The sequence below is a fragment of the Budorcas taxicolor genome, chromosome 19 (assembly GCF_023091745.1).
Source record: "Budorcas taxicolor isolate Tak-1 chromosome 19, Takin1.1, whole genome shotgun sequence".
NCBI lineage: Eukaryota > Metazoa > Chordata > Mammalia > Artiodactyla > Bovidae > Budorcas > Budorcas taxicolor.
The window spans coordinates 44,722,560-44,735,373 of NC_068928.1; the positions used below are offsets into that span (position 1 = coordinate 44,722,560).

Sequence of the window (12,814 nt, forward strand, 5' to 3'; positions counted from 1 at the left end):
CAGGGAATCGCCTCCTTGGCAGCTATCACCCCAGCCATCCACCCCGGCGCGTGCGCCTCAGGCCCGAAGGGGACAGAGTTGGGGTGCAGGTTCTGGGAGCGGCCCCTGCTTTGCTCTACTCTGGGAGTGTCCCTGCCCTGCTTAGTCCAAGGGCCTTGGCATAAGGGGCTGCGACTGCCAAGGCCGGGGAAACCGGTTCTCTTGGTTTCTCTTTCTTCTCCAGCAGCTTAGCCACAGACGTGACCCCGGAGCCCCGCCCGCCCAGACCGACCAGCACCGCCCCCTGCGCTCCGGCTCGCACCTCCACGTCCAGAGAGAGAGGCTTGGCCCTTGCTGCCTGCCCCCTGCCCTGCGGTCTCTATATTGCCCCATGAGAGTGGCCCCTAGAGAATGCACTCTTTGATAGTGACTATCCGTGCGGTGTACCCAAGGGACCCCCAAAGTTATCCCGGAGTGAACACCACAACCCACTCTCCCTCCCGCAGGCTCAGCCTGGCCCCAGGTGTGTCGGGGGAGCGGCGTCACAGCCCAACTGGAAGCCCGTCTGTGAGGCTGGTGCCTCCAAGCCTTTACATCGGCCACACCGACTGCCCCAGGACGGTGACCTGCGACCCGCAGGTGCAGGTGGGAGCTCGGCCTCTGAGTCTGAGGGATCCAAGGCACAGCGTCTGGCCGCGGGGCGCCTAGAGCTCCTTCTCTACTTTCTCAAACTTTCCTCGACGGGGAAGGAGTGTAAACAGCCACTAAGCACACTGCGCCCTGGACGCGGGTCCGTGAGCTGACTGGAGCTAAGCCAACCAAGCTTAAGGAGGACACCCTTCTCTCCACCTTCCCCGGACCCCCTGCCTCTCACTTACGTCGGCAGGGCGGGCATCGAGGAGCCCATGGGCCGGCTGGGTGGAGCCGGCGGATGGATGCAGGTTAGGGCCCTGCCATCTCCTTGGGCGGGGCTTCAGACGGCTTGGCTGGAGAGACTTCAGGGAGCTGGGGCTGGCAAGGAGAGCAAAGAAGGTGAGGGACGCTTGGAAGGACCGCCTTCAATTCCCGAAGCGGCGGTGTCTGGGAGGGGCGAGGCGGAGCCTGAAGAAATCCGCCTGGGCCGGTGGGGCCTTGGAGGCGGGACCTGAGCAGGAGAAGGCCTGAGGCAGAAGCAGGGGCAGGGGCAGGGGCAGGGGCAGGGGCAGGGGCAGGGGCAGGGGCAGGGGCAGGGGCAGGGGCAGGGAGGGCTGCGGCCGAAGCGGCACGGAAGGCACACGAGTGGAGCCAAGGGAGGGTAGGGTCAGGCCCCTGTCGCACCCCACCCCTACGCTCGGGATAGGCTCCAAGAGGCTCTGCGTCCCGCGGACGCGATGCTTCAGGACTGCTCGACCCCGCTTGCCGTCTAGCTGGAGCGTCCCCAGTCCTAGCAAGGCTATTTGCATCCTGAACCACCCGGATTGCAGGCACTGCCGCTCCGGTCCCATCCTCGTCCTCCCCAGGCCCTTTCTGAACTCGGCTCGGCCAGGCCTGGAAAAACTTGGAGCGGGGTTCCCGCTGCAGAGACGCTCCCCGGAGCGCTGGGTCACTGGCTGGGTGGGGAAGGGACCCGGTCCTCGTCTCCTTCCCCGATCCTGGGGGGAGCGAAGAGGAGAGGGATCGTGGGAGCGGGGAGGGTCCCAGAAGCGAGAGGACCGACCCTTCACCAGGAGGTGCCCTGCGTCCACGGTTTGGGAGACCGACAAGAGTCACAGCGGCGCCCACGCCTGAGTCGGCGCAGGGGGCCTGCACCTGGGCCCCTCCTGTCCCAGGACGGCGGGCAGCCCTTCGCCTCCCACCTCCTCGCGAGCGAGGGCAAGATCCGTCCCGAGCCGCGCTCCTCCCAAGACCGCTCAGCTCCGGCTCCTGAGCGGTGCGCGAAGGGTGCTTGGTGCTGCCGGGTGAGGACCCCGCCACCTGCAGTCCCCCTCCCCACCCCAGATCAGCACCCCCGCCCAGTCGGCCCAGCACCTCGGTGTCCGCTCGCTGGCCTCGCCTCCACTTGTCCTGGTAGGCGCGCGGGGGGCTCGGCGTCCGGTGCTCCCTCCTCCACCGCCCCGCTCCCGCGCTGCCCTGTTTCCTGTTCAACAATATAGCGAGGGAGGCACCGGCGGAGAGCACCCGGCAGAACTTCCTCCCGGGGCTGGGGCTGCGGCTGCGAGAGACAATCCCCGGTGTCCTGGCTTCCTGTCCTCTCTGGGACGGGCCAGCGCCCGAGGAGCGCAGACGCCACCCTCTTCCCCTGCACCTCCCGGGGATTCTGGGCCACACCTGGCTGTCTCCCGGAGGAAGGCAGCAGAGCCTGGACGGTGGGATGAGCGGGGAGGAAGACGGGTCAGGTTTCCCTCCACTGCTGCTCTACTCCACCCCCTCTCCCCTACCTCCTGGCCTTGATCCTTGTGGGGGAGGAGCCCCCCTAACCCCCAGCCAATCCGTCAAAGCTCAGAACAACCTCCTGGGGTTGAACTCAAGATGCTCACCTTATCTCTGCATCTCAGTTTGCTTTCCTGTAAACTGGGGACAGTAACACCCACTTCATAGGATTGTTGTTGGTGTTCAGTCACTAAGTTGTGACTCTCTGTGACCCCATAGGCTGCAGCAGGTCAGGCTAACGTATTGTTACCAACACATTGTAAGAACACACATCTGATGAGTTATTATTATCACTAATTTTATTACGAGACGAGCCCTCCTCTTGGGTTGAATTGGGGTCTCCAAACCCCCCATCCGCTATCCTCCTTTAGGCAGGAGGGGGAAGGGAGAAACAAGTATTCTCAGAAACACCTTGCTAAGGATGGATGACTGAGTCCAAAGGCAGCACATCGGCCGTGTGCTCTTCTGGGTCCCACCTCTTCACACCAGGTCCCTCAAGGCTCCTCCGAGCCCACCACCTGCAGCCCCCGAGTGAAGCTGGGGCTCACGAAATGGGCAGAGGGTGCTTCCTCAAAGGCCCGAAAGGCTGCTTCAAGGACAGGAAATTGCAGACATGAATCTTTCAGTCCCAAGTTCCTGCACCTTGATTTCCCTGGGAATTAGCCTGTTTCCTTCTCCTGTCTTTACAAGGGCAGCAGTGGGCTTCCTCCTGCAGGCCCTCCCCGCCCCCCAGACTTCTGCTGGAACTTCAGAGGAAAGCTGGCAGCCAAGGCCAGGTGGAGCCCTGAAACCATGGGCCCTGAATCTGGCCCTGCTCACAAGCCTTTCCTTCCTGAGCCTCTTCTCTCACCTTGGATGACCAGTGTGAATGGTTTCACACGTTCCAGGGTCAGGGGTCTGTGCTTTGACATTTAAGGAACAGGAAAGAAGCCATCACAGTGGGATTCCAGGCGTTAGCTTCAGTTACATAAGTGTATGTGAATAAACCTCCCCAAAGGTCCTGAAATCCTACCCCATGGCGGGGGAAGGGCTGACTCGGAGGAGAGGCAAGGAGGGCGGGCGGACTGAATTACTTTTACTATTCTCTATGCTCACTCCTGGCACACAAGCCCCCTGCTTGCAAATGTTTACCTATTTACCCCCCCACCCCCCGCCGCCGCCATGCCGTTTACCTATAACCACCCTCCTCCAGCCCTCCCCTGTGCCCAGGGACTGACTGAGAACAGTGGAGGCTATCAGACAGTATCTGAGGGCCTGTGGTCTCCCCCAGTCAGTGGAAGCTTTCAGATTCAGAAACCAGACCACAGGTTAGAAACAGCAGGTCTTTACTGCAAAATCACTCAAAAGTCACATGGCCGCAGTTCCTTCGGTACATGGCAAAGCACTTCTCAGGGCCAGGGCCCTGCACTAGAAACAGTTTATTGCATAAAACGAAATTTTAAAAATAGTGTGGGCACTACTGAGGTTCATACCAGCTTTCCACTGGAGGTGAAGAGGGTGAATCAACTCATCTGAAAGCATCAGCAGCTTTTTGGTGGTGGGAGGGAGGCAGTCAGCTTTAATGCTACTGGTCTCGGAGAAGGTGGGGAGTGTGGTGTGCCAGGCCCTGCTGAACCAAAGTGGGCTTCTCCAGGGCCTCATTCCCACTGCCACCTAGGGATCTTCTGGGATACAGAATACACTCACAGGGCTGGGCTTAGGCAGTGCTGCCCACCCCAGGACCACCAAATATGGCTCTGATCCGGCTGTGTTTCTGGTGGAGCATTAATGCTGGCTGGGGGTGCGGGTGGGGCTAAGGATCCACTTTCTGGTTTAGGAGGCTTTGGTACGCTGAGCACAGGTGTGCACTATCTTCTGTGATGGGGACAAAGAAGCTGTGTGACAGCCCCTTTCCTGACCCGCCCACCACCTCCTCCATTCTATTGCACAATTTATCCAGCTCCACAGGGCTAGGCAGGTGACTCAGCAGCCGAATCACCCCAAGGGAGAGGTGGGAGTGGGTTCATCTTTTGACAGTGAAGGTGGCTATCTACCTGAGGCCTCCTATCTCAGCTGAGCACAGACAAGATGGTCAGGGGGGTCCCAGGACTGAGGGGGGCCTGCTGGGTCCAGGAGACATGGGGGGAGGCAACAGAGAAATCATGCCCCCCCAAAGCCCCAGGGTCTAAATATCGCTTTGAAAACAATTTCAGGCTCCACCTGAAGACCCCTTCCAAAGGCAGTCATGCTCCAATGAAATGTTCCAATCTCTTGGCAGCGGCCCTCCTGGGCTAGTCCAGCAAAACTTTGTGAACTCATGGCTTCATAAACTGGCTGAGCATCCTTCCACAGGTGGCTTCTCCTGCGTATCTCTGTGCATCTCTGCAGCAGGGCTGGCACTCTTCGTGGAAGGATGGTGGGGGGCAGTGTGGACCCAGCCTACCTCAGTCCCCAAAGGTCCGTCAGGCGGGGATGCGTTCCTGAAATGCGTCTGCAGCAACCCCCTGCCCATCTGGCTGCCAGTCGGGGGTAGGAGTGAGGAGGGCAGAGGGCTGAGGGTTGGGCTAGATGACCCTTCCCTGGACCAAGGAAGGCTCAAAGTGCTGACAGTGCTGGTTCCGAGTCATAGCCCTGCTCCTTTGGGACCAAGATCCCAGGCTATAGGAGAGCTGCAGGAGGGATGGGGGGTGGGTTCTGACACAGAGAAATTGAAGGGCTTTTCAGGTGGAGGGGGGACCAGGGAGCAGATGGGGGTGGAGGAGGGGAAAGAACGTGGTCCTCAGGACTGAGCCTGCCTGGCCCACGGCAGTTTGGCACGTTGTACAGGAGCTGTCAGCAGCAAGCGCCCAGTGAGGGCAAAGGAAAGGCACCCGCCAGCTGGTGGGCTCTGTCCTGGGTCCACCCAGCCACCACCCACCTCCAGGCTGGGCCTGAGCAGTTTCTACACATTTGCTCAGGGTGAGAATGCCTGGATTTCTTGGGTGACTTATGGAGGGTCAAGAATAAAAAAATATTTTCTGTTGAAATATGAAGGGAAAAAAACCCACCATAAAAAAACTAGACCTTTTAATCAGGAATGTGGAATTGAAAATGCTCCCCAAGTCTTGTTTCCACAGTGTTGAACAGCCCTCATGGGGATGGTGTGTCAGTGAGGGGAGCTGGGCCGATTAGTGCAAAGGCCCCCTCCTCCCACACCGTCAGACATGGGGCACCTGCTGGTGTCCGTGCCTCCTGGAGCAGATGGATAGGGGGCAGGAGGTGTCATCAGGGGCTCCCGGGGCTCCCTCTTGTAGGCCAGTGCTCTGGTCTCATCTGAGAGTCTTCCTGGCTCTGTGACACCTTGAGAGTGTGGCCAGGCTGGTGGCCAACCCAGCTGGGATGGTTGAGCCCCGGGTCCCGGGTGGGGACAAGAGGTGGGATTAGGTGAGATTGCTCTGCTCCTGGTATTTGCGCCGGCGGGCACAGCGGGGGCAGCCCTTCTTGACCACGGCCTGACAGGTCTGGTGGAAGACGGTCTTGCATTCGCCACACCTGGGAGAAAGCCGCAAGCACTGCTGGGACCTCGAGCCTCCAGGGCTCGAGGCTGGTCAGTGCTCCTGACCAGACCCGGCCACGCAAGGCACCGGGCACTGCCTCTCCATCCTGGGACAAAAGGTTCCCGCTGCAGTGCTGATCTCTAAGCCCCACGATGCACACCAATGCCCTCTATTCTATTTCCCTTCTTATAAATACTGCTGAGACTCACTGATTCCTTGCCTGTGTTCCAAATACTCTACGGCTTAAAAAACTCAGCCCCAGGTCTGTTCTGGGGGGTCGAGTTTGGGTCTGGGGACACCTACTGAAAATGAACGGGTACTCCCACCGGCTCAGTTTTCCACTCCCACATGGGTTGGAATGGAAGTTTGGTGGAGGCCTCTTTCTATTTAGAGGCTTCTGATAATGAGTGATGACTGGGGACAATCGTTATGGGGCAGAGGCAGTGGGAGGTACTGCCCACAAGGTGCCCACTTTGTGCCCGGCCTTATGCCAGCACTCCAAGCCAGTAACTCACCCAGCCCCTCCTCCACCTGTTGGCAGAGGACAAAAGTGAGGTCCTCCCCATGCAACTCAAAGGGGCAGCAGCTACCTCTTCCCTAGGAAGACGGGTGGCTTGGGGGAGGCAGGAGTCCTGTGAGGGCTCGGCTGGTCCCCCTTGCAGTGGCACCTGGGACTTGCCCCCCACCCAGCCCCTGGGTGGGGGTGGTGGGGCAGGGTGGCGGGCATGGCATCTGCATACCTGACTGTGGTGTCAAACTCAAAGGGAAAGATGATGTCATGGTGGTGGCAGATCTGGCAAATGAAGCCGCGCTGGGTGCACAGGTCACAGTGGTAGACGTGCTGGGAGGCAAACTCGATCAGGGCCTTGAGGAAGCCTTCGTACACCCCGTCCGCGATCTGTGGAGGGCAAGCGCCGGCCGCCAAGGCCTTCTGAGAGGCCGTGCCAAGCCCGAGGCCGTCTGCAAAACGTGGCCTGCTGCTCCTCCTGGCACCCTGCCTGGAGCACTCCTACCCCAAGAGGAGTTTCCTTCCACTTGGGCAAGAAAACCTCCCCGAGAGAGGCCGAGCCATGCAGGTGTGCAGTCCCTGTGCGCAGAAGAATCCACTGTCCCCTCCCTCGAGGAAAGGGGAAAGGAATGTCCCAAACCCTCACCCTCCCTACGCCCTCGCAGCCTGGAAGGCGGCTGAGCCCTGTGATCCGCGGCTTCGCTGTGGTGCCTGCCTGTCCCAGAGGGCCAAGGGCTCAGTCACTGCCCCAGGAAGCGTGGATGGCCGGACAGCCATTCTGAGCTGCTGAAAGGCTGAAGATGGGATGGCTTGCCTCAGTAAACTGCAGGCAGCAGCCCTTGCCCCAACATCTCCCTTTCTGATTTCTCCAGGAGTAAGTTTCTAGGAATTAGGTTCCTCTGGGCTTCCCTGGTGACTCAGACGGTAAAGAATCTGCTTGCAATATAGGAGAGTCAGGTCCCATCCCTGTGTCAGGAAGATCCCCTGGAGAAGGGAATGGCAACCCACTCTAGTATTCTTGCCTGGACTCTTTGCAACCCCATGGACAGAGAGCCTGGGAGGCTACAGTCCATAGGGTCGCAAAGAGTCGGACATGACTGAGAGACTAACACACACCTCAGGGGTGGCATTCTCACCTGCTGGAGGTCGGCGACACTGTACTTGTGAGGTGACTCCAAGAGATAATTCCTGTGGTTGAGCCTTCAAAGAAAAGACAAGAGGCTCCTCAGAAGGAATCTGGGCCCACCTGTGTTTGCTTTCATTCCCTCAGCGCCGCTAACCAAGGAGAAACAGCTCCAGCCTGGGCTCGGGTCCTGGACTTCCAGGTGCCCAGCTGTCAGGACCTTGGGCAAGTTCCTTAACCTCTCTGAACCTCAGGTTTCCTCACCTGAGCAAGAGAGCTCTTTTCGGGATTAAATAATTTATTAAAAGCATTTGGCACAGTGCCTTGCACACAGTAAATGAATAATTATTAACCATAGTTGATAGCATTGTATTGCATAATTGAAATTTAAGAGCAGAACTCAAATGTTCTCTCTCTCTCATACATACACTATACAGGTAGCTCAGATGGTACAGAATCTGCCTGCAATGCAGGAGATGCAAATTCAATCCCTGGGTCGGGAAGAAGCCTGGGCGGACGAAATGGCAACCCACTCCAGTATTCCTGCCTGGAGAACTCCATGGGCAGAGGAGTCTGGCGGGTTATAGTCCTTAAGGACACAAAGAGTTGGGCACGACTGAGTGACTAACACTTTAACTTTTCATATATACATATATATATAATACATATAAAATATGTGAGGATGATGAATGTGTGAATTAATAAGATGGGAGGAACTCTTTCACAGAATAATCATATATCAAATCATCACAAAAATACTATAAATATCTTACAATTTTGTAAATTATACTCAATTAAGTTGAAAAAATTTTTTAAGATATTTTAAAAAGTCTATTTAAAAAATAATGAGGAGGAGGATGATGAAAGCTAACGCTTGGAGCCAGGAACTGGACTAAAGGCTTGATATATATTAATTCATTTAATTCTCACAAGAATCCTGTGAGGTTGACGCTATTATAACCCTCATTTTGAGAAGAGGAAACAGAGGCACAGAGAAGTTAAAGAACTTGCCTGTGGTCACACAGCTAGTAAGAGGCACAGCTGGAGTCTGAAAGCAGTAGTCTGGCTCCAGAGCCTGCATCCTTATCTCCCAGGTGAATGCCTAGAGGCTGTTATTAATAGCTGTTGTCATTACTGCCACCATCATGTACCAGGGACAGTGCTGGGGACAGAAATGCACCGGACGTGGCCTCTGCCTTCCTACTGTAGCCCCTGGTCTAGCTTAGGGACAGACACTTAAGCATCTGGTTTTGGCACTCTGGGAGAGGAGCTGAGGTGTCCTGAGTGCACAGATCCCATTTCAGAGGTGGGGGTGGGGGGCAGAGGACGAGGGCTCAGCTGCCACCAGCCTGGCTCTAGTTTCCACCTCACCGATGGCAGGGATCCCAAGGGTTACATCCTGAGAGATGGACAGGAAACAGCTGCAAAAAATCCCTGCCTGGCCTTGCTGTGTCTGTGTGGTAGTGGGGGTGGGGGGAGAATTCCCCAGTCCGAGGATGCGCGGGAGCCTGCCCCAGGGTGCTCCAGACATCTGGAGACAGGAAGGTGCCCGGCCCCGCGGCATCTGGAGTGGGTGCTTGACTGTGCCCACCCCAGGGCACGGCCCCGTTTCTAGGAGGAACCCCACCCAGGGCCGAGATGGCGAGCTCCACCAGGCAGCCCACACGGCGCTGCCAAGTGGCCACTCAGGGCAACCTGCCGGTCTCCCCGGTAAACGTCCAGCTTTCTGGGAATAGGAAGCTGCCGTTTATCATCAGGAAAATGCAGGGGGAGGGGCAGAGGGGGCGCACAGGCTGTTCCTGAGCTGGCAGGAAGGGTGGGGCCTGCTTGGATGGACAGTCCTCTCTGTCGTCTGCCCTCTGCTCAGAGTTGTGGAAGTTCATGGGGCCAGCTAGGCCACCTACCCTGGGCCTGTGAGACCCTCAGTGAGGCCCTCCAGCTGCTGAGGAGGGGAGGTCAGCGCAGCCCCCTGAGAGAAAGGGGATCCCAGGATCTGCCAGTTTCTCCTCAACCCTTCCTGTCCTCTCAACCTCCACCCCAACCACCTCAGTCCAGGCCTCCTCACCTCCTGTGCCAGTTACCACACCAGCCCCCACGCCCCACTGCTGCCAAACTGGTCTTCATGGGAGTGTGACCATCCCAGGCTCAAAACTCCTCAACAGCTTCGGCTGCCAGCAGAATAAAATCCAAGGCCTTTGTGGTGGCACAGAAGGTCTTCAAGGTCTAGCCCCTGCACCCACAATCTGGCTGCGCTGAGCCCTGCGAAGATCCTGGCAAGCCACGCTCCCCCTCTACTCCCCAACCCCCCACAGCCATGGGTTCCCTGCAGAAAATCCAGTCCAGGCTTCCTCGGGTTCTCTCACGAAACCCTGGTTCACCACAAGGGCGATGCCATTTGTGTTGGGGCAATTCTGCTTTCCCATGAGTAGGGACAGAGTGGGATCTGGCCAGACTGGAGAAGGGTGACCCCAGCTTTCTGCTTGGTTCCCTTTAATACTATTTGAATACTATCTTTGTAAAGAAGAAAATCATTTTTTTTTCTTTTTAAAAGGAGAAAGAAAACTCCACAGACCTTCAGGTGATGCCATCTCCTCCAAGAAGCTCCCTGGCCCTCTGCACTCTGCCTCCTTCCCTCCCAGCACTGGCCTCCCTGACCCAGGGCCATCTGTTCACCTGTCTCTGTCTCTCCCTAGACACTGGGCCCCTCATGTGGCCCTCACCAACTCCGGCAGGCCACATAAACATGGGGATCACTGGCCCATTTTATAGACAAGAAAACTGAGGCTCGGAGAAGTGAAGCCACTTCCTTAAGTCACACAGCAAGTCTGGGGCCTCCTGAGCTCTTTCTTCACCCTATGCTGCTTCTGAAATCGGACTTCTGCAGGCCTGGCCCTGCTTTCATGAAGGCTGGAAACAGCAACCAGAAAGAAAGAGGCAAGATCGCCCCCAGTTTGCAGACAGGGCAAGCTGGACAGGCCAGTAAGGCTGCTGACCAATCTCAGCAGGGTAGGGATGGGCAAGTGAGGCTGGCACTCAGGACCTGCCCTACAGGCAGCTGATCTACTCAGGTCTGCAGACATCCCTGAACTGGAGAGGGTCACAGGGTCCCACCTGACCTGAGATTTCACCACCCTGGACAGGGGGGCAGGAGGGCAGACTCTGGGGCCCTGGGTCCTGGAATCTCAGAAAGGATGGGAGTGAGGACCCACTGATGATGGAGACAGCAATAGCCTCCCCAGAAGCAGCCATCTGGGTCCCTCATGGTGGCCCCCAGAAGGCTTTCTGCTCTTCCAGGCCCTGTGGAGGAGACCAGGGATCAGCCAGCTACTCTGAGAGCCTGTGAGGGGCCAGCCTCTGTGCTTTGCCTAAGAGAGGGCTCCCCACAGCATCTCTCCAGTGCAGAGCAGCCCTGGGAGGGCAGGGACTAGGGCTGAGCAGGGGAGCCCAGCAGACAGGGGTTCTGCACCAGCCCTGTCGGGAGGAGTGGCTGCATGGGGAATGTGGAGGGGCTTGTGAGCTGCTCCAAGTCCCCAGAAACCAGCAATGAAGCCTAGCTGGGCAGCAGGCACTGGCTCGTCCACCCGAGGTCTGTCCTCCCGGGGCCCCAGGACAGCATAGCCCCACAGAAGGTGTCACCCGCCACCCCCAGCTGAGCACTGAAAGTTCCCCCAGGCACTGGGCACCAAGAAGCTCTGTGCAGGGCATCCTGAGGGTCCTGCCCCAACCCTGTCCTCTTGCAAGGATTTGGGGAGGGCTGCTGCCAGGGCGGAGGTCTGGTGGGGCCCCGGGGAGCCAGGAGACCAGCCTCTCTCGCGTCTCCAGCCTCCTCTCACCACATCCCCGCTTCCCTTCTCACTGCCCGGAAATTTCTCCCTGTTCTTTCCACACACAGGGCCTTCATCCACAGCCCATGCACATCACTACTTCTGTCTGGAACACTCTTTCCTGCAAATCCCCTCTTTCCCACTCATTTCGCAGGTCTCACACTGGAGGTCAGTTCCTCCAGGAAGCCCCCTCCTCCATCAGCACCCTCCAATATGGGTCAGACCCCCAACTCCGCTGTACTTCCAGGGCGTCCTGCTCTCTCCTCCACCCTCACTCCTGGGGGAAGCCGCTGCCCTGCTCCCTGCTGTGCCCTCCAGAGGGCAGGACCCAAGTCCACTGCGCTCAGCCCTGAAGCCCACACCCCTCGCCCGGCACTGAGTGCATTCTCAATAAGCACTTGTCAAATGAATGAATGCATTACGCGCACAAATAAAAGCCACTCCTGAATGCAGAGAGGGAGTCCTCCACCCAGCCCTGGCATTCCTCCCGAGAACTTGCTTGTGCACTGACCGTGTGTGTAGTATGTGTGTGTGTGTCCCCACGCCAAGGCACTGAGCAAGCCACTCTTATGTGTATCTGTATGTGTATGTGTCTGTGTCCCTGTGTGTGTGTCTCTGTGTCTGTGTCCCTGTGTGTATGTTTCTGTGTGTATCTGTATCTCTGTGTGTGTCTGTATCTGTCATGTGTATGTGTGTCTCTTTGTGTATGTGTCCCTGTGTGTGTGTGTGTGTGCCTGTGTTTGTCTCTCTGTGTGTCTCTTTGTGTGTGTGTGTCTGTCTGTGGTATGTGTGTGTCTCTCTGTCTCTGTGTGTGTCTTTGTGTGTGTGTTTGTATCTCTCTCTCTGTCTCTGTTTATGTGTGTCTCTGTGTCTGTGTCTCTCTTTGTGTGTGGTCTCTGTCTCTGTCTCTGTGTGTGTGTCTCTGTCTGTGTGTGTCTGTGTCTCTGCGTGTGTGTCAGTGTGTGTCTGTGTGTGTGTCTCTTTGTGTGTGTCTCTGTCTGTGTGTGTCTCTTTCTCTCGGTGTGTCTCTTTGTGCATGTGTGTGTGTTTCTCTCTCTGTGTCTCTCTCTGTGTGTCTGTGTGTCCCTGTGTGTGTCTGTGTGTGTGTATCTTTGTGTCTGTGTCTGTGTGTCTCTCTCTGTGTCTGTGTGTGTGTGTCTCTCTGTCTGTGTGTCTCTGTGTCTGTGTGTGTATCTCTCTCTCTGTGACTGTGTCTCTGTGTGTCTGTGTCTCTGTGTGTCTCTCTCTCTGTCTCTGTGTGTGTCCCTGTGTGTGTATGTGTGTCTCTGTGTCTGTGTGTGTCTTTGCGTGTGTGTGTCTCTCTTTGTGTGTGTGTGTCTCTGTGTCTGTATCTAGGTGTGTGTCTCTGTGTGTGTGTGTCCCTGTGTGTCTGTGTGTATGTGTGTCTCTGTGTGTGTCTTTGTGGCTGTGTCTGTGTGTCTGTGTGTGTCTCTTT

The 12,814-nt window shown here is 57.2% G+C and overlaps 2 protein-coding genes across 6 annotated transcripts in view; both read right to left on the reverse strand.

Moving 5' to 3' along the window:
• The window catches only part of ARHGAP27 (Rho GTPase activating protein 27), a 37,031-nt gene extending 34,939 nt beyond the window's left edge, over positions 1–2,092 (reverse strand). For both annotated transcript variants that reach the window (XM_052657138.1, XM_052657136.1), the window contains exons 1-2: positions 1,987–2,092; positions 858–990 (exon numbers count right to left, since the gene is read on the reverse strand). The gene's annotated coding sequence lies outside the window, so the exon portion shown is untranslated. The remainder of the gene's footprint in view (positions 1–857; positions 991–1,986) is intronic.
• Positions 2,093–3,704: 1,612 nt separating this feature from the next.
• PLEKHM1 (pleckstrin homology and RUN domain containing M1) overlaps positions 3,705–12,814 on the reverse strand; it is a 58,244-nt gene continuing 49,134 nt past the window's right edge. For 3 of the 4 annotated variants that reach the window (XM_052657908.1, XM_052657910.1, XM_052657909.1), the window contains 3 exons: positions 7,548–7,611; positions 6,644–6,801; positions 3,705–5,898 (listed from right to left, as the gene is read on the reverse strand). In XM_052657908.1, the coding sequence (XP_052513868.1) occupies positions 5,787–5,898; positions 6,644–6,801; positions 7,548–7,611 (334 nt within the window). In that variant the 3' untranslated portion in view covers positions 3,705–5,786. Of the gene's footprint in view, positions 5,899–6,643; positions 6,802–7,126; positions 7,206–7,547; positions 7,612–12,814 lie in introns of those variants that run through there. The other variant, XM_052657911.1, reaches the window with a different exon arrangement.